This window comes from Nuphar pumila, chromosome 14 (genome assembly GCF_984573655.1).
Source record: "Nuphar pumila chromosome 14, dmNupPumi1.hap1.1, whole genome shotgun sequence".
Lineage (NCBI taxonomy): Eukaryota > Viridiplantae > Streptophyta > Magnoliopsida > Nymphaeales > Nymphaeaceae > Nuphar > Nuphar pumila.
The window spans coordinates 6,722,648-6,747,907 of NC_143262.1; the positions used below are offsets into that span (position 1 = coordinate 6,722,648).

Consider the following 25,260-nt stretch of genomic DNA (forward strand, 5'->3'; position numbering starts at 1 on the left):
ACTGTGGGCAATTATGGAGACTATATGTTGATGCGAAATTGTAATTTATGAATTATCAAACTTTAATCATGTAAATTATGAGTTTAAATTTGTTCTTTAAATATTTTATGTTGATGAGTTGCCAAAACTTATAGTTGACTAAATTTTTCATGTTTAATGAGTTTAAATTTATCAAACTTTATGAATTGTCAAACATTAAGGATGTAAATTATGAGTTTGTCATTGTTCTGTAAATATTTTAGGTTTAATGTTTTGCAATATTTGTGTTAAACTTGTAAAATATATATTTGCACCTCTTTATGATTATAACTTCACAAATATCTTAGTAAAATCATATATTTTATTCCAAAGTCATGAAAAAATATGCGAAGCTCTTTTTTCTCTTTTCTTTAACTGACAAAAGTACTTTCACAGCTATTTTTTTGTGATCTTCATCAAGCACACACATATAACTTATGTGAACCACCTCATCAGAGTAACTTGGCAAATACTTTAGTAAAATCACATATTTTATACACAAAATAAGCGATTTTGACCTAAATGATGCATAACAAAGTATTGTGAAGATGAATAACTCCCACATTTATGTTTTATGAACATAAAGAATTTTGGGACTTCTGTAAAAAATAATATGCAATTTTTTCTTAAATGATGTCAATTATTTATGTGGTTATCTCTGTTAATTGTAAAATCGTAAATACTTTAGTAAAATTTCTTATTTTATACCAACATCGCCGAAGACTGTGCAGAAAGAGGTCCGCTTTTTCTTTTTTACAGACATAATGAACTTTACATAATTATATCTGTGAACATCATGTTAAACTCAAACCTCAAAAATTCACAAATACTCAGACTAAGTTCACACTCTCAAATATGTGAGTTTTCTCCCAAATACGTGAAAGTCCTCTCAAATATGTGATGGTCCGCATTAATTGTTATGCTTCGATTTGCATTTTAGGATTTGTTTTTGCTTCTAAAAAGCAATTGTGGAGAAGATTTTAAAACAGCAAGGGGAAGATGCCATGACTGGGGTGGAGAATATTTTGGAGAAGATAGGAGGTGGAGATGCTGAGGTGGTGAATGATGTTGATGGTCCTCAACAAATAGAGAAGGTTATGGTTATAGAAAGTGTGAAGAGGAGGTGGTTTCACCTCAATCATTTATTCGAGAAAAGAGAGGGTTTGCAGACAAAAATAGTGATTGGCATTAAGAAGCTAAAGATTGAACTCAAAATACGATGTGGAGCTATGTCTGATTGAAAATGAGCCCTTAGAGGAACAAGTGCATGCTCCATAATTGGATTGTAGGATTTGCATGCTCAAAAATCAGATTGTATATAAGGCAGTTTCGCTTGAATCATTGGATTGAGGAGACGGTATGCAAACAACGACAGTAACTCGACTGGCATTAAGAAGTCAAAGATCAAACCCGCTGATTTTGAATCTTTTTCTATTTCATCAATTAATGACCATATGTGATGTAGTCCACTAAACCCATGTAGAGCACTTCAGAATTCATGTTGCACATCTTCTAATTGCATTAAGATGCCAAAGATCAAACCCTCTAATGTTGAGTTGTGTACTATAAATGTTTGTAACATATTCATTTTTTTAATGAATGGAATAAATATATGTATACTCAAGTACAGTTTTGAATGATTGTAATGAATATATATATATATGATGTTCTTATATAATATATTTTTGTTTCTCCTTACAATTAGATATGTGATCTTCTTATAAAATATAATATTTTACTATATTATTTCTGAAGTTACGATCATGAGGAGGTTTGCATAAGTTATATTTTTACACTTCATAAAGACCATAAAAAAATATGTGCAAACATACATTTAAGTGAGACTTAAAGGAAGAAAAAAGAAAGGAGATTTGCACAGTATTCAACGACTTTGTTACAAAATATGTGATTTTACTAAGGTATTTGTGAAGTTAACATCCTGAGAAAGTTCGCATTAGTTATATTTGTGTGCTTCGTGAAGACTGCAAAAAAATAGGTACAAACATATATTGAAGTGACGGTTAAAGAACCAAGAAAGAAGGTTTGCACGGTTTCTCGCAATTTTAATATAAAATATGCGATTTTACTATAGTATTTATGATTTTATGATTAATAGAGAAGACTGCATGAATAACATAATTTTTTGCATGCTTCTTGAGGATCGTAAAAAAAATGTGTGTATACATTTAAGTGATGTTTTGCCTTAGCCAACGGGCGGAACGATATATCGTGCGAACTTCATGAGGTTCTCTTGTGCGAAGAGTAAAAAGGTCATAAAAAGTTTTTTATTTGCCGTTTGGAACAGCAGGCGGATTTCAAAAATTTTAAGGTATTTGAAAAAATGTGGCGTATATGTCGTATAGTACCATCATTTTTCGTTATATAAACCCCTATCTATATATGCGCTGATCTTCTCTTTTATTTATTACATAAAACATATATTATGCAAAATATATACATGTTTTTATCTATACGAGCTCACATGAGTTGAACTATGACCCTGAGTTCGGGCTCAACTCCTCTAAGCTGAATGAGCTGCTTATGGCTTGAATCGTCAGTTATACAAACCGATCACAAACTAGTTCATGACGATCCGTACTGAGTCAAGACACAAGTGGATCAGTTCGTTTACTAGCCCTAACAAGGGATACGGGGACATGAAAACCAAACATTCTAGTTGGGAACAATTCGTTGGTGCTACACTTGACTATCAATAGTTAGCAACTTAGAATCTGGGTCAGGTCTAGGTAAAATAGATCCTAACATGGTCTAGTGAATGAACCAAATTGTAAAACCAAGCCAGGCCAGTTTTGAAGATTAGGGATGCATGCCGCAAGCTTGTGTAACCACATGGACATTGATTTGGATGTCCTAGTCTGCAATCAAATGGACCTACTAGACCATATATATATATATATATATATATATATATAGAGAGAGAGAGAGAGAGAGAGAGAGAGAGAGAGAGAGAGGAAACATGTTAAATTAAATATGTTAAATGAAACATGCCAAGTAGGCTTTTGAGTCTTTTTCAATTTTATTTTCAAATTATAACAGTACAGATGTGATGTATGTACTAGATTTTATAGGGATCAGATCTTGAAGTATTGGATTTTGATGCATTGGTTGCGTTTTTATAAGGTTCATAAAAAAACAACAGTTCAAAATCCTTTCTAATTTTCAAGACTCCAACTGTCATTTTTTTCATTCAAAGCACATGGTCCGAGCATAGATTCCTTGTAAATCAACCACATCAAAAACATCTATGGGATCAGAATAGCAAAATAAGCACTGGAAAACGGAAAAAAACCATTTAGCATGTTTCCCTCACGTTATATATATATATATATATATCGATAAAGTGTGGACAACACTGATTTTCAATGTTCCAACTTCTAAACTATGTTTGATAAATCTGACTTTACAAATGTGTTCAGCATGATCTATTTGATACGAACTGATTGTTGGATTAACCTTCTTTGATGAAAGAAAATCTAAACCTGTGTGCATGTCATGATCAGATGATTCAAAAGCTTATTACTACTAAACAAACTATATAAATCACATGTATGAGTACATTTCAAAAACTAACAAAAAATTAAAATATTTCGATTGTCCAAACTCTCCTACCATTAGGAGGAACTAATCAATCCATCTCTATATATAAGATTTGCAACAATAGTTTGTAGGTGTAAACAGCCTATCAAATGGGGCAGAACCCCCTTGTTTGGTTTTTTTTCATACATCTAATACTATAGATGTAATCTACAGCTTCTGTTTAATAGGAACCGGCTTTTGGATAGCCAGAATCCGACCTATATATAGGTTTTTTTTTATGATCCAAAAATCAATGGCTATGAAGACGTCAATTTTTCTGACTCATACAAACATGTTTTTTGGACAAAAAACATTGTCCAAGCATCAATTCCTACTAAATCTAACATGTTGCAAACATCTATGAGGTTAGATTGTGTCAAAACAACTTGCATCGTGAGATTCAAACTAGATTTTATGTACAATCAATAGTACCAAATATATATATATATATATATATATATATATATATATATATATATATATATATATATATATATATATATATTAAAAAGGGTAGGTGCCTAACAACATAAGTGCCTAACCAAATGGATGTGGAACGTCCATCACTCGCTATGCGATGGACACTCAGCACGTATTCAGGTTTAAATTAATCTTTAGTGAAGCTTATAAAGCACTCTAAAGGCTAATTTTCTGCCAGACGTGCTTGAAAGAGCCGCTAAAGGCCTTTTAAAAACATGTGTAAAACAGTTTTTAGCGGCTCTTCCGCCCATTCTTTTAGCAGCTTTTCAAAGGACATTTAAGCATGAAAAATCATCCGCTCGGTGTGTGTCCATTCCACTTAGCACGCCTATATCGTTAGGCACATAGAGTTTAACCAAAGAAAGGTCCAAAATCTACAACCGATATTAATGGACAACATTATTCATCAATCAGATTTTCCATATTGAATTTTTATCATTCATTTAGTGAGTGACATGGTTTGGATTATGAATTTTCTATGTTTAGATGTATTTTTGAAAGCGCTAAGAATCAATGGCCCATAATACTTCTTATTGTAAAGTTTTAAATGCATTGTGAGCCGTTGATTTTCGCATTTCAAAAAACATGTTTATATATTGTGAAATTTTTGTGTAAAGCATATTTCTTATTAAATAAATTATAAAGAACAAATATATAAAGTTTGATAGATAATATACTCAAACATTAGAAAATCGTCCGATCGTTGTGGGTTAGAGATTTTGAGCCTTCCTTGGGTTGGATAGTTCCCCTTCACTGTATATATATAGTAATGTGTTTCTTAGGCCCCCTTTTACGTTAGGTCTCATTAGGCTCCTTGCATAGTTTTAAGTATTTTTTTTCACATCTAATACAGTGGATGTGATCTATAGGATTTGTCTAGTAGGAACCGACTTTTGGATCGCTGGAATCTGACCTGTATACAGGTTTTTCTAGTGATCCAAAACTAGTGATCCAAAATCAATTATTCCAGCTCATAAAAGTATGTTTTTTGGTCTCAAAAACATGATCCAAGAATCAATTCCCACTAAATGAGTATGTTAAACACATCTAACGGTTCAGATCCATCATAAAACATTTAAAACCTTTGGGGCAAGACGAGAAATGGGACCTAATATTTCAGTTTTCTCTCTCTCTCTCTCTCTCTCTCTCTCTCTCTCTCTCTCTCTCTCTCTCTCTCTCTCTATATATATATATATATATATATATATATATATATTAGCATGTAAGTGTTTGAAGATTGTTTGGATAAGTGTTTGATCGCGCCATCAAACGATGACGTTGTCGTCTAATTTTTTTTTGCAGCCCTGGTAAAAGTCTAGGCAAAAAAACACATTTCGCAACACTACAAAAACCATGCTCAATCGGTTTTTTATCTTTAAAAAGATGCACGGTATTTAACCACGCATCCGAACAAGTTTGAAGGAAAACTTGTCCGAAGATACAGGTTTTACTATATATATATATATATATATATATATATATATATATATATATATATATATATATATAAGAACTGAAATATGAGAACTAGAACATGGGAACTGAAATATGAGTATTTTAAATGCTTTTTTTTGCAAATCTAACTATGTGGATGTGCTTGGCATTGTGAATTTGCTAGGAATAAACTGTTGGATCGTGTATTTTTTTATGTAAAAATGTGATTTTTGAATGCTTGAATATTCATGAAGATTATGAGTCATTGATTTTAAAGTCTTAAAAAATCTCATTTATGCATCAAAATCGGATGAATCAAGAATGGGTTCTTATAAAACCAATCATGTACATAGTTAGATTTAACAAAAACTCCATGAAAATCATGATTCACACATTAGTTCTCATATTCTAGTGACTATATATATATATATGTGGAGAGAGAAGTTCCCAACCAATTTCTGGTCCTAGACGTTCTGGCGTCAATTATTTAGTGGAAAGATCAACAGAACTATTACCCGTGCTGAGCACCAACCAGTATCGAAATGAAATTCTGGCTACTACATGATCATAGCAAGGGACCTCCATATAGGGACTAAAGCCTTATTTTAGGTCCTATTGGATGAATGACATAAAAAAAATGGTAGCAAACTGGAAGCACAAAATGGAGAAGAGACTAGGAGATCAAACGATCACGAAGCTTTCCTCTGAATCATGAAATGGAGCTACAACGTATCCTTATACATCTCAACCGGAATTACAAAGGTTATGACAGCCAATGTAATCCAAAGGATTTTCCCACCCCCCTTCCCTACAACACGCAATGCTTTTAAATACTTGGATCACTAGAAGACCCCAGAAGAACCGCAGCTCCAATTTCAGAAGAATAACTTGCATACAACTCAATGTTACATATACATGTGCCTCTCTGGTGTAATCTTGAACCCATGGCCGGGAACAGAACACACTGCGCTATTTCTCTATGCCTTGCTGTAAATACTGTATTAGGTCATAGCCAGCAGTCGTCCACTTGTTGTAGGCATCAATGCAGATTCGGATCATAAAATTTGCGGCCTCGCGGTCACTCATTTCTGGATGGAAACGCTTCCGAAGATTTCCAATTGGATCACCACGACTGAAGCATGGGAGTCCACTGTCCACCATCAACAGTACAGTGTTTATAATCCCATCCATATGCCGCCTTGCTGCAAGATACCCTTTCACACACAAACTGTAGAACAGGTATAAGCCACAACAAGTCCATTAATATCAGCTCAGTATGTGAACCAACATGAAAAACATGAATCAATCATGAAAAAACATGAATCTCTCTCTCTGGAGTTTGAATTAATGGCTATATTCAATAACCTCAGATAGATGCAAAATACATTGCTCAGAAAGCATGAGCAATGCTTTCGGAATAAAAAACAGTAAACAGCAAGGAATAAACAATTCATGTTAGCATAAGCAAAGTTTTTAGTCAAAATCATTTGAACACAATGAACAGCAAAGTGCAAACAATTCACGTTATCTCCTGAGAGTCGTGGATTGCATCATTAGAAAGTGAAATGTGCCATCTACTATTTAATTTTACAGAGAGAGAGAGAGAGAGAGAGTTTCAATTCTCTCACTGCTTAAAGAAAATAGCATCACGTTTTAGAATACAAGGAGCCCCAATAGTCATTAGAGGAGAAAAGAGAGCTTGATAATTCAAGAAAACTTGATTTAGAAAAGCAACAGAGATGATTTCCTGTGGATATACTTTTGTATGGTCATGCAAAAAAATCTTCCAGCAAGTAGTAAGAATCTAATAGAGGTCAGGCACAAAGCACTAGCAAAACAAAGTACAAAAAACTAGCAAAGATCACCTTACAAACTGATTCCAGGCGTCGCTTTTCATCGCCCCACTTGGGTCCAGCAGTTGAGTCATCTCATGGCTCAACTTGAAGTGTGCGCTTTCAAAACGCATGTTACCACCAGGTGATGTTTCTAGGATGAATCCAAAATCGATATGGACAAGTCTTCCCACACTGTTTAAAACAAACGTTATTAGTAAAGTGTTAGACAAAGACGAGATGAAAAGGTCACAAATGACATATACTTGTCAAAGAGTAGATTTCCGTTGTGTCGATCCTTTGGCTGAAGTATAAGGCTTGCAACTGCATAACCAGCACTGCTAATAATGAAGTTGTAGCGAGCAGCTTCAAATGTGGGAGATCCAACAGGGCCATAATCTTGCTGGAAAATCTCATACAAACCCCCATCGGTGGTTTCACCCATCTGATTTCTACTTCGTGTATTAGGCACCACCTGAAAATTTTAAAAATCAAGATTATCTACTAGCAAACAGAATGAAAAAAAACCCTAAAAACCCAGCCTTGTTAAAATATAGTTTGCGTATGGATCTGGATCCAGATCCATACGCATGGTATGTTAAATGAAACACATGCTGTATATTACTCATTAATGGCATCCTTGTAATATCTCTGATATTACAAGGATAGTTGTATACTTGTTTTATACATATGAAGGTTAGGGCTTGGAGGTCGAGCAACTGAGTGCCGCCCCAGCCGATTCTCTCTCTCTCTCTCTCTCTCTCTCTCTCTCTCTCTCTCTCTCTCTACTTTCCTGTGCAGGCTGAACGACAGACTACGAAGTCTCGTACGGTATCAGAGCTCAGGGTTGCGGAATCCTGTTAGAGGCATGTTCAGCGAGATCTGTAGAACCAGGTTTTGGCTCGTCTTCCCCTTTCTCATTCTTTCCTTTATTGAAACTTGTCTCCTTCCCTTATTGAAACTCGTCTTCCCCTTTCTCATTCTTTCCTTTATTGAAACTCGTCCCCTTATTGAAACTCCCAATCTGTCTATTGCAACTCGTCTCCCCATCTGTCACTTATTGCAACTCCCAATCTCAAAACCCTTTTTTTTATTCTCCTCTCTGACTCCAGCCATAAACCTCTTAACGTCTGCCAGTTTTAATAAAACTGCAACTCGTCTCCCCATCTGTCACTTATTGCAACTCTCTTTTGTTTTCCACTTTTAACGTGTCAGTTTTTTTTTTCCAGAAATTCTTTCCCCTATTTCCAGAAATTCTTTGATTCCAGAATTTTTTTTTCCTTTATTGCTATTTAGTGTCCCCTGTGCAACGCCTACAGGCAGATTGTAACTGTTTACAATCTCGATTCTGTTTAAAAAAAAGGGTTATTTCCAGATATTGGTCGCACGGGTACATGTCTTGTTGAAGTTCTCCTGATTGATTAAGTGATCTCAAGCCTGTTTGTTTCTTCCATTCGTTTTGTTTGCTTATACATTGTCCCATTAATATGGATTACTCATCGTCATCCGGTCCCTCTGCAAATTTCTTGAGTCAGCTCGTTACAGGAAAACTTACTCATTCTAATTTTTTGACTTGGAAGAGGCAAATCCTTCCTTTTATACAGAGTCAGAATCTCGATGAACATCTAGATGGTTTAGTTCTTATACCATCACGACTTATTTTGCAAGAAACCAAGGATGAGAAGGGTGACACAATTACCATTTCTATTAAGAATCCAGAGTATACAGCTTGGAGGAAGCGGGATCAGTCTTTGGTTGCTTATATTGCGTCAACACTCTCTCAAGAAGTGTTGGTTACTCTTTCAGATGATTACACTGCGGCGGATATGTGGAATAAGTTGTCCCAGACATATTCTCAGATATCAGAAGCCCGAGTTATGTACTTAAAAAATGAATTTCAAAGTTTGAAGAAAAGCTCCATGACAGTCATGGAATACATAGGCTGCTTGAAGAGTATTACTGATCAATTGGCGGTTATTGGAAGTGCTATTGCAGATAAAGTTCAACAACTTCTCAATGGATTGGGTCCTGATTTTGACATGCTTACCACAGCTTTATCATGCCTTCCACAGTTGCCCACTTTTGACGATCTTCAAGCGAAACTTCTCCATCATGAGATGATTATGAAACAAATGGCAGAAGGAAATGAATCAGCTCGTCCTCATTCAGTTTTGGCCATGGACACTTATGTAGGTTTTGGACGAGGGAATGGAGGGCATCAAGGAGGCAGAGGCCACGGACGTTTTGGGCAGGGAGGACGTGGTATCTTGCCTACACCTAATATTTCAGGGGTTTTTAATACAGGGAATCAGAGGAGAGTGCCCACTTGTTTCTTATGTAACAAAAGAGGACATGTGAAAGCTGATTGTTGGTTTAATCTACAGAACAGAGGAAAAATAAACAAAATTGAGAATAAATCAGCTACCACTGTGGACACAAAAGTGTCATCCACAGATGTGCAACAACTTTTGTTATCAGCATTGTCACAGATGACAATCAAGCAAAATGAACAAGGTGAATGGTATGTTGATTCAGGTGCCGCCACACATGTTACGGGTAATGCGGGTAAGTTATCTCACTTATTGCCTTATTTTGAAAAAGGTAGTATAGTTACGGGAGATGGAACTTATCACTCCATTAGTCATACTGGCAGTGCACATATCCCTATGTCAAAGTCCTCACTTCACTTGTCCAATGTACTTCTTACTTCCAATATTAAAAAGAACATTGTTTCTGTAGCTAAACTTGTTGACGATATGAATTCTTCCGTCGAATTTACTCCCTCTTCTGTTTATGTTAAGGATCTACGAACGAAAGAGACGTTCGCTAAGGGGGGAGCGACAAGGAAACATGTACGTCTTCAAGGAGATTCCTTCAATGTCTTCGTCTTCAGTCTCAGTTCTCCAGTTGAAGTCGTCCAAGCATTCTTCAGTGTCTTCACCTTCAGAGTCTTTGTTTTTACCTTCATTGAAAGTTTTTAATTCATCTCATTGTAATAAGTCAGATATTTGGCATAGTCGTTTGGGACATTGTAGTCGAGGTTTCGTTGAAAATCTTGTATCTGATGGTCTCCTTCCAGAGTCTAGTTTATGTTCATTTTTTGGTAATAATAATAAATGTTCTTCATGCAAACTCTACAAAAGTCATGTTCTTCCTTTTCATATTATAAATAAAAGAGCTTCAAAGCCATTTGAAATTATTTGTTCTGATGTTTGGGGACCCGCACCTATTCCTTCTCTTTCTGACAGTCGTTACTATGTTATCTTTATTGATTCTTATTCCCGTTATACTTGGATATATTTCTTAAAACACAAGCATGAATTTTTTCAAATATTTCGGGAATTCCATTTGATGGTCAAAACAAAGTTTGCTTGTGCTATTGTGCATTTACAATGTGATGGTGGAGGAGAGTATTCATCGAACGAGTTTATTGCCTTTCTTCGGGATAAAGGAATAAGTCGACAGGTTTCTTGCACTCATACTCCTCAACAAAATGGGGTTGCGGAGAGGAAACACAGGCATATTGTCGAGAGCGCGATGAGCATGTTACATGATAGCAATGTGCCCGTTAGTCTCTGGACAGAAGTTTTTCACACATCTGTTCATATCATAAATCGTCTTCCTATGGCACTTTTGGATCGGAAATCTCCCTATTATACTTTATTTGGGCAAAATCCCTCTTACGATGAGCTGCGTGTTTTTGGTTGTGTATGTTATGTACATGTTGATTCATCTCTGCGAAATAAGTTTCAGGACAAGGCTGTCAAGTGCAAATTTGTTGGGTATGCAGATGAATACAAAGGTTATCGATGCTATGATCCTACTACAAAACGTATTAGGACCTCCAGAAATGTTGTTTTTGACGAACGAAATTTTCAGGTCAATGACTCTGCAGCGTTGCCATCTCGAGAATTAGAAGTATATGATCCATGGATGAGCACAGATCTTTTTGCTAATACAGGAGAAACATGTCAGACAAATTGTCCTTCCTTCAGCTTGAGTAGGGAGTTGAATGACTCACAGATGCATGTTGAATTATCTCCAATTGAGTCTCCAGTTGAGCCACCCCCAGTAGAACGCTTCTCTGGGCAGATATACACTAGACGGGACAAAAATACAGAGCCGAGGAATGTGGAAAGCATCGCCAATGATCCGGCTCAAAGGCCGTCACGCATTAAGCATCCTATTCAACGATGGGTGAGTTATGAGACCTCCCTTGATTTCCAGTTGTTTATGCCTCAGCTCACAAAACAGGATGAACCAACTTGTTTTAATCAAGCTCTTCAATCCCGTCATTGAACTGAAGCTATGAATGAAGAAATGGAAGCTCTTCATGAATGTCAGACTTGGGAAATAGTCCCTCGGCCAGAAGGAAAGAATGTAGTTGGCTCAAAATGGGTTTATAAAACAAAGTATAAGCCTGAAGGAAGCATTGACAGATATAAGGCACGACTTGTTGCTCGAGGATTCACACAACAATATGGTGAAGACTACGATGAAACTTTTAGTCCGGTAGTCAAAATGGGTACTATTTGTGTCATCATATCCCTAGCAGTCGATCGAGGTTAGAGCCTTAGCCAGATGGATGTTAAAAATGCATTTTTGCATGGAACTTTAAAGGAAGAAGTGTATATGGAGCAACCTCCTGGTTATGCCGAGAAGGATCCTACTGCCTCGATGTGCAAACTAAGAAAATCTCTGTATGGGTTGAAACACGCGTCCCGTTCCTGGTTTGAAAGTTTCTCTATGCAAATTCAGAGTTATGGTTTTAGAAGATGCTCTCTGGATCACTCACTCTTTATTTACCAAAAGGCAAACATTGTTATACTTCTTCTTATATATGTTGATGACATTGTGATCACTGGGAGTTCAGATAATCATGTGCAAGACGTGAAGCAGTTTTTAATGAAAACTTTCATGATGAAAGATTTAGGGAGTTGAGGTACTTTTTTGGTGTGGAAGTTGACAGACAACAAGACACATTGACACTCATGCAACAAAAATACACTCTTGACCTTCTGGAAAGAGCTGGGATGACGAATTGCAAACCAGTCAGTACTCCTAGTGTATTACATCAAAGGCTGAGCTCTGAAGATGGTCATCTTTGTGTCAACCCTACAACGTATAGAAGTCTCGTGGGGATGTTACAGTACTTGACCTTTACCAGACCTGATATAGTTTATGATGTCAATCAGGTATCCCAGTTTATGCATGCTCCAACGGAGGGTCATATGGAAGTTGTGAAGCGCATTCTACGTTATTTAAAAGGAACTATAAGAGACGGACTTGTTTATCGCAAGAACGATAATCTGCATAGAGGACATGAACTCATCACTTATACAGACGCATATTGGGCAGGGGATCCAGATGAGTGACGATCTGTCTCTGGATATTGTGTATATATTGGACACAATTTAGTGTCCTAGAGCAGCAGAAAACAAAAGGCAGTGGCACAATCGAGTACAGAGGCTGAATACAGATCGATAGCTGCAGGCACGGCAGAAGCCACATGGATTAGACACTTATTGAGTGATCTTGGGAGACAATTATTCGATCTTTTCTTCTATGTGACAATCAAAGCGCAATAAACATTGCATGTAATCCTATCCAGCATAGCAGAACGAAGCACATTGAGATTGATCAACATTTCATACGGCAGAAAGTCGAGATGAAGGATATAGAACTACGTCATGTTCGAACAGAAGATCAAGTGGCAGACTTGTTTACCAAGGGGTTAACAGGACGTCAATTTTGGCTATTGAAGAGCAAGTTGTACATGCTTCAAAATCACGTACAACTTGAGGGAGGGTGTTAAAATATAGTTTGTGTATGGATCTGGATCCAGATCCATACGCATGGTATGTTAAATGAAACACATGTTGTATATTACTCATTAACGGCATCCTTGTAATATCTCTGATATTACAAGGATAGTTGTATACTTGTTTTATACATCTGAAGGTTAGGGCTTGGAGGTTGAGCAACTGAGTCCGCCCCAGCCGATTCTCTCTCTCTCTCTCTCTCTCTCTCTCTCTCTCTCTCTCTCTCTCTATATATATATATATATATATATATATATATATATATATATATATATATATATACTTTCTTGTGAAGGCTGAACCACAGACTACGAAGTCTCATAAGCCTCTCATGGAAAAAATACAATAAGCCTAAAGAAGATTCCAATTGTTAATGCAATGTATGCCCATAAATAATTGGATTACCCAACACATATAATATAATATTATCAAAATGGCATTGGATAGTAAAAAATGATAGAAGTTATCATATATTCATTCCCGCATATGAAACCATCTGTCACACGGATACTCCATTTTTTTCCTCTGTACCCGTGTCGACACGTGTGTCCCCATGTTGACACGCGTCAACACCTTGACACACCATTTTACCCTCCATATATACAAGTTTGTATTTAATTTATAATTATATTTTCAATAATATAATATATATTTTAGATATAGCAAATATATTTGGATTATATTTTGTTTATTTTGTATTTATATGATATTTAATATATATATATGTGCGTGTGTGTGTCCAAAGGCGGAGCTGGGGGGGGGGGGGGGGGGCAGGACTAGGTTGTAGCCCAGTCCTGCCTCCCGGCCCAGTTAAAAAAAAATTTAAAAGCCCAGTCCTAGCCCAGCCCTGATTCCAAAGGCGGAGCTGAGGGGGGGCAGGACTGCGGCCCAGTTAAAAAAAAATTTAAAGCCCCGTCCTAGCCCAGCCCTGATTCACGAGTCGGATCCAACACCTGGCGAGGGCGGGCACCCGCCCGTGCTGGATCCGACCCGTTTAACTTATTACCCCTCAGACCCTCTTCTTCTTTGATCTTGATTTTGAGTGACCTAGCCCTTGCCCTCGTCTTCCCCAAATCCCCCGACTCCCGACGGCCCATCCAACGTCGCCCAGCTTCTTCTCTGACGCCGACTGAGCTTCTCCTCCGATGCCGGCCGCCCACGCTTCTCCTCCAAGCCTCTGAGGCTGCTCCCGTGCTCCTGAGTGAGCGAGATGACGAGACACCGACCGAGCACGACGACAAGACACAGATCTTTTGGGTAATTTGACTAATCAAATATGTGCTAGTTTGATTTAATCAAATTATAGGTGGATTGGAGTGGATTTAATCAAATCTACTCCAAAGTAGGGTTGATCCTGACCAAAAATAATTCACTGCATTTATTTTTTATCAAATTTTATTTAAAATAAAAAAACAATTTACCCATTTTGAGGATAAATCCTATTTTTTGTTCCTGAATGAGCTCTTATACATATATTCCTATGTATATATATATTATATACATATATACAGATGTCTCTCAGTCTTTTATCTCATGTTAATTGTTTGACTCACAAATTAAATTAAAGTGGAAGATGAATGTTGACTGTTGATGGTAATTTATGTTTTTTTGTGCAATAATTCTACTTTATCTACTCATTTTAGTTGGAACAAAGCTAGGAGAAGGTTGTGAATCAGTGACTTCTGAATTTTAGAATAAGTCCTGATTTCTGAATTATAGAATCAATTATCTACTTTATCTACTCAAATTATATAGAATTATAGAAAAGTCCTGACTTCTAACTTGTGTTTTAATGTTCTGATATCCAAGAGATATTTTACTTGAAAGTAGAGTTACAACATTATCAGATTGATGTGGTTTCTGATCCTCAATTTCAAGTACCTACTCTACCTGATTTGTATCAAAAGTTGGTTGCAAGTGGAAGGTCAAAAAGTTATGTCATGCTAACTAGATTATTTCGTCTTGTATTGACATTACCAGTTTTTACGACCACTACAGAACGAGCATTTTCAGTGATGAAGCATGTGAAGGCGAAAATTCATAACAAAATGAACGACGGTTTTCTTGCTGACTGTATGACATTGTACATCGAATGAGAATATACTATGACTTTAGTTATAGATTCTCTTATAGATGAATTTTATGTTGCAGGTAACCGTCGGGGTCCATTTTAGTTGGTACTTTTGTATTTTGATTTATTTTATCATAAATAAAATTTATGCATTATTATGAACTTCAAATTATCGCACCAGTGTTATATATTGCCATTAGATAATGTTTAAGAACTTTCTGTTGAGGTTGAGAACGACTGCAGCAGATAGTTTGATTTGTCCATATGAAATAAATTTTTATTAATAATTGTAGCCATTTTTTATTTTATCTCAAAAAAAAAATATTTGGGGCGCTGCCCCCAAACCCCCGACTATCACACCAAATTTCTTTTTTTGGGCTACACCCCTGTTTCCCCCCCCCCCCCCCCACACACACACACACACACACATGAATCCTAGCTATGCCCCTGTGTGTGTCCCAGTAACCACATTTTTTGGAATTGCCCTGTCATACCCGCACCCATACCCAAGTGACATAGGACACCATACACCCTTGTGAATTGGAATATGGGATATCATGTTGCATCAAGGTGCACCATGCAATACGATCACCACACCATGTACAACAAACCATCTCATACAAATCGACTAGAAGAACAATGGATTTTAAGCTTTTTAGCCACCTTTTGCAGCTTTTTGAGCTTATATGAGGGTCATCTTGGACCCAACTTCATACCCAAAACCCCCATATTGACTTTCACTGTCACACATATGGAGGTTTTTCCAATTTTACCTTGGCCCAACCTCCAAATCGCTTGCACCTCATGGAAAATCCAATTCATTCCTTAGTCTGACCATGGAGCCTCCTAGATCTTTTAGAAAACATTGAATCATGCTCACCTTTGAAAAAATTGGATCATGCTCAGGGAGGCTAAACCAATAAATTTGGGGTGAGGAAGTCATTTTTTTGAGGGTTAATCTTAAGAATGACCAATGTTTCTCTTTTTCAGGTTTACTGCTAGGAATCACTTAGTGATACCAGATCTACTAATGTAAAAGAGTAACTGAGCTAGTATGGGAATGTGGTGAGATGATCAACCATTTCATAACATAATGTCAGTTATTTTCTGCAATATTAAATGGCAGAATACATAGGTTGAAACAACATTCTACATAAACATGTAGACCATGTAAACCGTGTGTTCTAAGATACAAGAAGAAATGGTAACCAGCCAGCAAGGAAGATAAGGGCTACATTAAATGACAGAATACATAGGGTGAAACAACATTCTACATAAAACATGCGACCATGTAAAACCATGTATTGTTCTAAGATACAAGAAGAAATGGTAACCAGCCAGTGAGGAGGAGGATAAGGAGGGTGTCACTATCACAAAAGGTCCTTGAACAAGAAAGCCAAATATCAAATGCTAAGGAAGATCAAATAGAAAAAAATGCAAGTCTTTCATCACCACCAAAAGTTGGAGAAAGTTCTCAAATACGAGTTGAAGTTTCAAGCATGCATGATAATGTGAATATGACTGTGCTGTTTGTCATACAAGTACTTAATTATGGAAATTGATTATGCTTCAATTGCCTTAGTTTAATTGTTCAATAATGAAGCTGCTGTTTTACTATTTGTGGTGAACATGTTCCTTTTAGGTTTTCTTTTTTTTACCTAGTTTAGCGATTTATTTATTTGAACAAGTTTTAGCAGATCTGACAACATGATAAGATATGGCACAAAATATTTATTTTAGTTTTTACAGCATTGGTACATGTTCTTTTAGGTTTTATTTTTTTACCTAGTTTATCGATTTATTTATTTGAACAAGTTTTAGCAGATCTGACAACATGATAAGATATGGCACAAAATATTTGAGTAGTTTTTATAGCATTGGTACGATAATTATGTTAACCAAAGGCAGCAAGCATTAAATGTAAAAATATGTGCAAATGTATGTACGTTCATGTTCACCCTGCAGTAGCATGATCCATATAACAGTTTCAAACAAATAAAAATAGAAACTGTTTATACGCTAACATGCTAGCAGCCAATCTGCAAATTTCAATAATAAAAAGGTGATTCGCTGTGCCTATACCAGTGCACGATTTTGACAAAAGTGCATGTAAGGTCATGCTTCCAAGATTCAATATTCAAAAATATGTTATTAGGGGTGGCAATCGGGTCGGGTTGGCGGGTCAGCATACCTCAACCCGAACCCAACCCGTTTATTAATCGGGTAACCCGACACGACCCGCCAACCCGTTTAATAAACGTGTTGGGTCGGGTAAACGGGTTGGCGGGTTGGTGGGTGGGTTGGCGGGTTGGCGGGTTGACCCGCCCGCCTAACCCGTTTATTAAACGGGTCAGCCGGGTTGGCATACCCCTAACACGAACCCGACCCGTTTAATAAACGGTTTAGGCGGGTCGACCCGTTTATTAAACGGGTTAGTTTAAGCCCAACCCGAACCCGGCTAAGAGGCGGGTTGGTGGGTCGTGTCAGGTTTTGCCACCCCTATATGTTATCATGGAGAAATGTCTGAATAAATGATCTAATCCATAGCTAGTCAAATTCTGACTTGAGAAAATATCAATATGTAATTAATCAAATTCTGACTTGAGAAAATATCAATTAAAATTAGCATTAAATAGAAGAGTGCAATTGAACAATTTCAAGCAGGTAGCCAAATCCACATAATTAAGTTTTGCAATTTCCATGAAAAAAAACACATTCAAATATTAGCCACATAATTAAGTTGAGTCGAAGAGCATTATTTGTCATGTTGAGATTCAATAATGAAAAAAAAAACAAAAAAAAAAAGCTACTCAGTGTGGTTTCACATAATCATGAGGGAATGATACAGTTAGACATGCCATCAATTGCTTTAATAACCCTTGTATAGAATAACTACTTTTATTCTCTGACCACAGCAAATGAACTGTAAAGATTTTATTGCCCAATTACTTGAAATGCTAGTGAAGCTTTTGCAATAGTTATTGACTACTTCTGTAACCGCTTCGAGCTGCACAGCATGCCCAGAATCAATGTTGTTACTTCTGGGTGCTGCTACAGACAATATATAATGTAATATAAATTATATATTTTTCTATATACACTTTGTACTTTTTGTACTGTTTCCTTATATTTTAGTCGAACTTTATGTGGGTGTATGTAACACATGGTCACCTATATCGTTCAAGGTAACTTCTCAGCGAGGGTTTTTCTCGGAGATATTTTCAAAAGGTGAAAAATCTTGGGAAAATCTCAGAATCTTAAAAAATTGAAAAATATAAATAATAGTAAGAAAGAATAGAGTTTCTATTATCCTTACAAAACTATAACAAAACAAGTTTTTAAAATACAAAAGAAACAAAAAATAGAAAATTTGAACTTGAATAATATAAAAATATGATTTTTTTAAAATATCATGATAATATTGCGATATTATCGTGATATTTTCATTTTAGCGATATTTTGAGAATAGCGCAAGATTTTTCCGATAATATAAACTACCTCAATATCTCAAAATCTCTCGCGGTATTTTCAAAATATCGCTGATATCCGTGACTGCTGACACCATTCTTTTGGAAAACACATGTATTGTACCATGTACCAGCACCAGTACTTATGTGACAGTTGACTATACAGAGAAACAATGAAAAGATGATGTCTCAGGCTCGAAGGTTTCATTGCTATAACAAGAGTATCTACTTACTCAGAGAGAGAGAGAGGTGTACCTCAATTATGCCTCTTTCAGGACCAGTAGGAAGAACTCCATAGGGAAATACATAGAGATTGAGACCAACAGCTCCAAAAATGTCCCGAATGAGAGATATCACCTGAAGTGCAAGTACATCTTGTCGACAATCATCCCCAACCTAAAAGTTTGAATCGTTTAATTTGATCACATGCATTCAGTGTTAGGGTGAAAGAAGAAACTGACCAATGTATCAGCAAGAAAACATATGTCCAATGAATAAAATAATAATATGCACCAACTTCAACACATGCCTGCATGAAGAGCAAATTGAAGCCATGTTTGTGAACCATATAGCAGAGGGGGAAAGGCCCTGTAAGAACCGCGAAAAGGCCAAACCACTATTTTGTTGAAGGTGGTGAGTCTTGGTTTTTACTCAAAAAATGCATGAACACATGCATGGGGACAAAGCATGGTCTTGCATAAAGGAGGAAGAATACATTTCAAGAGCTGCTAACAATAGCATTCCTATAGCCAGGAAAAAAGAGATCACCTTGAAAATGCATGCTTGTGGTTTTAAATCATTAGGATCACCGTCTCTATCAACAACATTAAATGTAATCATTATAGGAACTTTGGCAGCAGATTGTAAAGGGATCCCACTGTCAAGCTGAATGCTTCGGACAAGTTTGTTGGGAGCAGTTGGAAGATAAAGGTCCTCTCCTTCCATTTCTATTTTTTCGAGTTCCCTGCATAAGTTCATACATCAATTCACAAGTCACAGATTTATAAATTGATACGGTAAAAAAGATGACTATATGAATATTATGATAGTTAGCATTATTGTACCTACGAATACCAGCTCTTCTTTCTTCTTTTGGTAGTGGAAAAAGTACACCAGAAATAGATGTCACTTTGTCAAAGAAATTAAACTCCCGTTGGAATAAGTCAAGGTCCTCAGGTGTAAAACTATCAATAATCCGTTGCCTGACAATTGGCAGAAGTGCTAGGAAGGAGTTCTGAAACAACAGAAATGATGGTTAGGAACATGAGCAGGAAATACCAACAAAACTAAAACCTCCAAATGATCAAACTTTTGTAGTATTTGTACATCAAGAATTAACATGGGTATACTGTTGCCAAAATTTCACATTATTAGTGAGATGTTCAGAACAAAGACCAGCTTTGTTAATACGTATACAAATGAAATAGCAAGAGCAGCAGCTCTTCCAGCAGTAAGAATTGGAATAATTGTTGGAAACTTAAAATGATGGATATGCAAGCATGACAACTCATTAAATTCTAAATCCCCATGAATAAAAGCTGGAAATAGTCCTAGAATTGAACTGATGAATTCAGCAAACAGCTATAACCAGCAAGAGTTGCTTGCAACTGTGCCTGATAACGGACTTAAGCTATTGCATGATTTCTTACCTATTGTCACAGTTGTTCACATCACTGTCACCAATATCGGCGATATTTTGAAAATATCGCAAGAAATACCAATATTCTAAGGTAGCCAATAATATCAGGAAAACCTCGCGATATTTTCAGAATATCGCTAAAACAAAAATATTGTCATATTATCATTGATATTTTTGCAAAAAAAAAAATAAAAAAAACTTAATTTTATATACTTTCAGTTCAGTTTTTTCCATTTTTTGTTTCTTTTGTAATTTTAAAACTTGTTTCTTTATATTTTTGTAAGAAAAATAATAGAAAACCTGTTCTTTCTTACTAACATTTAAAAAAAATCATTTTTTTAAGCTTCTGAGATTTTTCATCTTTTGAAAATGTCTCCAAGAAAAACCCTTGCCGAAAAATTACCTTGAACTATGTAGGTGACTATGGTTCACATGCAGCTTTGCAACTTCATAAATATCCATATGAAGCGATATCACTTCCCTATGCCTAGTCCTAGATGAGTTCCATTAGTCAATCATAAGAAACTCAAGCTTGGGCTTGCTTCCCTACGGTAAGTGGTAAATGAAAGTCATAACCAAATATGGAAAAACTTAAAAAATTTCAGCTTGGAGAAAAAGACAAACCCCATGATTTGACTTGCTAAACTTAAATATATAATAATAAAATCCAAATAAAAGAAAAACCTAGAAGCTCCAAAATCTTGTGACCTCCCCAACTCCTCTCATCACTAGATAAAAGTGATGCTTCAATAACAAAGAAAAAGAGAGAAAATGGATAAGATCATGTAGACAACCACATCAAGCAAATAAAAGATCATGACAACATCAATAAGAAAACTAAGTTTGCTCTGAAACAAAAGATTGGAACAGATGAGACACCAAAAACATCCTAGAAGATTCCATATGCAGGTCACATTTTTCTCAAAGGGTTGAAGTACATCAAGCTGTTCGCAAGGACCAAATCGATCTTCTTCCCATGGATCCCATATGAGGTAACCCTAGGAGAGCCGCCAACGGAAAACCTGCAGTTACTTTGTTTCTAAATGGACGCCCAGATAATAATATAAAATCCCTACTGCAGTAAATGATTATAAAATCCCTACTGCAGTAAATGATTAAAATAACTTCTGAAAGATAAGAACCACATATGAAGCAGGTATGAATTTGAAAAAAGCTCACTGATAAAGAAAAGGAAAAGGAACCATTTTGTACCTTAGTAGGCCCAGAATCTTTTCCTGTGTCTGGAGTAGATGACTCTCCCTGTCATATAGTAAACCTTAGAAACATATAACAAGAATTTTCTATACAACTATTCACTTAGCATAAAAAGTAGATGATATTCTAACATGATAACAGACTAACTTAACCAAGAATGCTGATAATTGATTCAGACGTAAAAGAACCTATTAAAACATAGAAAAGAGGAATTCCTTGAAAATGACAAACAAATGGGAAGCAAGGGCCCTCGAAAAACCGATAAGTAAATCAGCATATTCAGCAAGAATGGAATTACAAAAAATTGTCAAGGTAAAATCCAGTGATGAATACCTGCAGATGCCATATTAATATGTGTGCAAAAAGATTGCTTCGTCTAGCTGCCACCATCAAATAACCTTCCACTAATTTCTGCGAGACAATTTCAGAGCACCACTATAACTATTACTTACGAGGCAATATTAAAATTTTTGGAGAAACATACATCCAAGGGCAACAAAGTATTTACCCCTTCATCATAGCGAAGAGCTTGTACCAATTGTGGCATGAAAAATGTGACCCTTTCGGGAGGATAGGATTCTAAAACTCTAAGCACATAAGCCATAACACGAGGATGGCCTTTGAATGGTGGAGTAAGAAACTCAAGAGCCTGAGTAATACAACAAGGAGCCCAATGTGGTAACTGTTGCAATACTGCTGAGTTTTCATCAACAGCCTTAGGAGTCACAAAAAATGGCAAAGCTTCAGGTATCGTGCGAAGTTCCAATAAATGCAACTGCAAAAGATTATAACAATATCTCATTAAGTAATCTTATCATATTTATAATGTTCATGTAACTTATTTCTATAAGAGTATCATAAACATGACAAAATCAATAAATAGAAGTCAAATCGTAAAAACTTTAGGCTGATTTTAACAAACACATAAGAAAATAAATAAGGTAGCAAAAGTATCATTATGTGGGAAGTAACATGAGCCATATCTACAGGCCAGGTCATTGGAGCCTCTTTTTTTGTGTTAGTGATCATCCAAAATGTACATCTGGATACTGATCAAGAAAACCCCAGATGAACTACAAAATAATATGTATATCATGGCTAAAGATAACAGAATTAAGCATGAGGTATATCTGAATAAATATGTAACCACATGCTTAGCCCACTTGCATACAAGTGATACAAACTGTGGGATAGACAGCGCCTGGTGGAATTTGACTCTGAAATTAGGGATGTAAATGGTTTGGATTTGGCTTAGGTGTGGCTAATATCAGATCTGACTAATCAGGTGTTGGCTAAATGGACCCAGTTTTGGATTTGGATTCAGATGGTGAAAAGCTCATACCAAATCCAATTTTCCACGTCATCAAGTCCGAAACTCTATCAGATTCGGTAGCATAAAAAAACCATATCCACATCCAATAATTATTGGATATCGTTTTGGCTTTTACCAAATCCAACTAAATGGACTCAGATTTGGTCAGATTATCGGATAAAATCCAATCCATTGACATTCCTACCTAAGATATCTCAAGCTGAGATAGCATGTTTTCTGCAAAACACAGCTATCAAACTCAACCCTCCACTCCAACATGGAGCCAAGTAGACAAGTGATGCACATAATTCAGGATCTAACAGGATCTTGGTGAGGCCAACATAAACTCCAACAGACTAACATTGAGGAGAATTCCTCCAGAATAAAATGCCATATCATGTACAACTAGCATACGGAAACCGGGGTGAAAAACATACTTGCACCAGCTGCATTAGCTCATTTTTCACAGCTGATACTGACGGAAACCTTGCAGCCAAGGCAAGGGCAATTCTTGGATCCACAGAAAATGCAGTCCTTACATACTCTATCCACTTTTCAGAGCTGATTTTGGAACGACTGGGCGTGCTTTCTCTGTAAAATAATTCAGAGATTTCAAGCAGCAGATAAGAATATGAAGGCATTATTCAGTAGTACTTTTATAAGGGGTACTAACATGGAGAAGTAAAAAGAAAAGCAATTAGGGAATCAGTGGACTACTTCAAAGGTTGTGCCCAGACATCAAGCCTCTCAGCTTCATTCTGGCATAGCATCAACAGTAACTGTTTCCTTTTCTCCCTGCCAACAGCATAGTTCTCCATACAACCCCAGACAGGATGAGCTTGCTCTGTCTATGCATCACAAACAGAAATAAGTTAGAAAATCAGCAAAATAGCAACTCAAAACAACACAGAATAGAGAATATCACGTAGTGTTAAAGCTGTCTGGATAAGACATACTCCAATAGATACAAAGATAATTGGTCCTACCATATTACCGAATGAACTTCCATTCTCTCGATTGCGTACTTTGGATGATTGATCAGCCGGAGGTGAATCAACTCGTTCATTCATCAGATGGTGAACAAAAAGTTGAACAGACTGAGCTTCAGCGTGTGCGAAATTTTGATTACTTGTATCAAACCACTCTGGCTCATGAGCAAACCAATCTAAGGATGCTCTGAAACAGTAGTAGATCAAGCACATGAATTAGCTAATGACAGAAAACTCTTAAAAATGCAGAAAATAAAAGCATCTTCCCAGGGGGAAAATCTGCTTATCAAAACGGAAACTCAGAAAATGATCTAAAGGACAAACAAATAAATATATATATTTCCATTTTTACAGCACAACTTACCGTAAGTAACTTCCAATTTGCATACCATCAAGAGTAGCCTCATATGGCAGAGACGATACATAGAACTAGCCTATTACGAGTTGTGTGCCTATTATAGCAATCACAAGCTACCTAGATACACTAAAGAATAATACAAAACTGTAAACAGTAGGCAATGAGGACAGCTGATGCAATGAACACATCAAATCTGGATACTCTTACCAAAGTTGACATGCAACAAATAAGCCATATGCATGCATGAAAGTGTACAAATGCAAAAAAAACACAAATACATTGTCTATGTATGCACGCATATCATAGTTACTTTTTTCCTTGTTATAAGGAGGAAAAAACCATCTGTTAGAGATAAAGAAAAGCATGGTGACAAGGAATTACCATGTGAAGAACACAGCATATACAACTATCTGATATCCCAGGGATGTTAGCCCTAGTCCCCATGCCTAAGAAAACTAATCCATGATAAGCAGAACCACTTCACTTTTTCTCAGCATATAACATGGCGTCAGTTCTAACTTTTCTCATGAATGACCTCAATATTAAAAGCCCCTTCCTGAACATTTTTGTTTCTCCCGAGCCAGCCAGCGGTACAATCAAGCACACAACAGCCACCATGGCCAAATGAAGTTGCCTTTTGCAAGCACAGAAGGTCCCTAGTATATGATTCAGCCCTAAAGGACACCACCATGCCTGGTCAAGATATGTTAAATAGTTGAAGGTGGGTTGGACAAAACCAGAATAAGTGATTCACATCTTTCATCATACAGCCATTTTTTCAATAATATTTCAATAAAATGGTATGCTCATGTATTAAAAAAATATTCAAATCTTCTTGTTTAAAAATTAAAAAAAAATCCATGCCCTTCCCTATTTTCCAAAAAAATTACAAAACTTACATCTCGAACACATGACATGCATTGGATCATACCTGTGACTTTGTGACATAGTCACATAGCCTACCCTAAAGAGGCATAGGTATCTCTCAGTCGAAGGGAAAGCATCAGACTGTCCATCTTTCACAAC

General features: G+C 36.3%; 1 protein-coding gene across 1 annotated transcript in view; it reads right to left on the reverse strand.

The window, feature by feature from the left end:
• Positions 1 to 6,203: 6,203 nt before the first annotated feature.
• The window catches only part of LOC149816203 (phosphatidylinositol 4-kinase alpha 1-like), a 61,156-nt gene continuing 42,099 nt past the window's right edge, over positions 6,204 to 25,260 (reverse strand). The window contains exons 15-26 of the mRNA XM_089987783.1: positions 23,874 to 24,063; positions 23,605 to 23,735; positions 23,325 to 23,478; positions 22,084 to 22,350; positions 21,909 to 21,986; positions 21,573 to 21,620; positions 19,786 to 19,955; positions 19,490 to 19,685; positions 18,977 to 19,117; positions 7,628 to 7,836; positions 7,395 to 7,556; positions 6,204 to 6,757 (exon numbers count right to left, since the gene is read on the reverse strand). Coding sequence (XP_089843909.1) covers positions 6,499 to 6,757; positions 7,395 to 7,556; positions 7,628 to 7,836; positions 18,977 to 19,117; positions 19,490 to 19,685; positions 19,786 to 19,955; positions 21,573 to 21,620; positions 21,909 to 21,986; positions 22,084 to 22,350; positions 23,325 to 23,478; positions 23,605 to 23,735; positions 23,874 to 24,063 — 2,005 coding nt within the window. The 3' untranslated portion in view covers positions 6,204 to 6,498. The remainder of the gene's footprint in view (positions 6,758 to 7,394; positions 7,557 to 7,627; positions 7,837 to 18,976; positions 19,118 to 19,489; positions 19,686 to 19,785; positions 19,956 to 21,572; positions 21,621 to 21,908; positions 21,987 to 22,083; positions 22,351 to 23,324; positions 23,479 to 23,604; positions 23,736 to 23,873; positions 24,064 to 25,260) is intronic.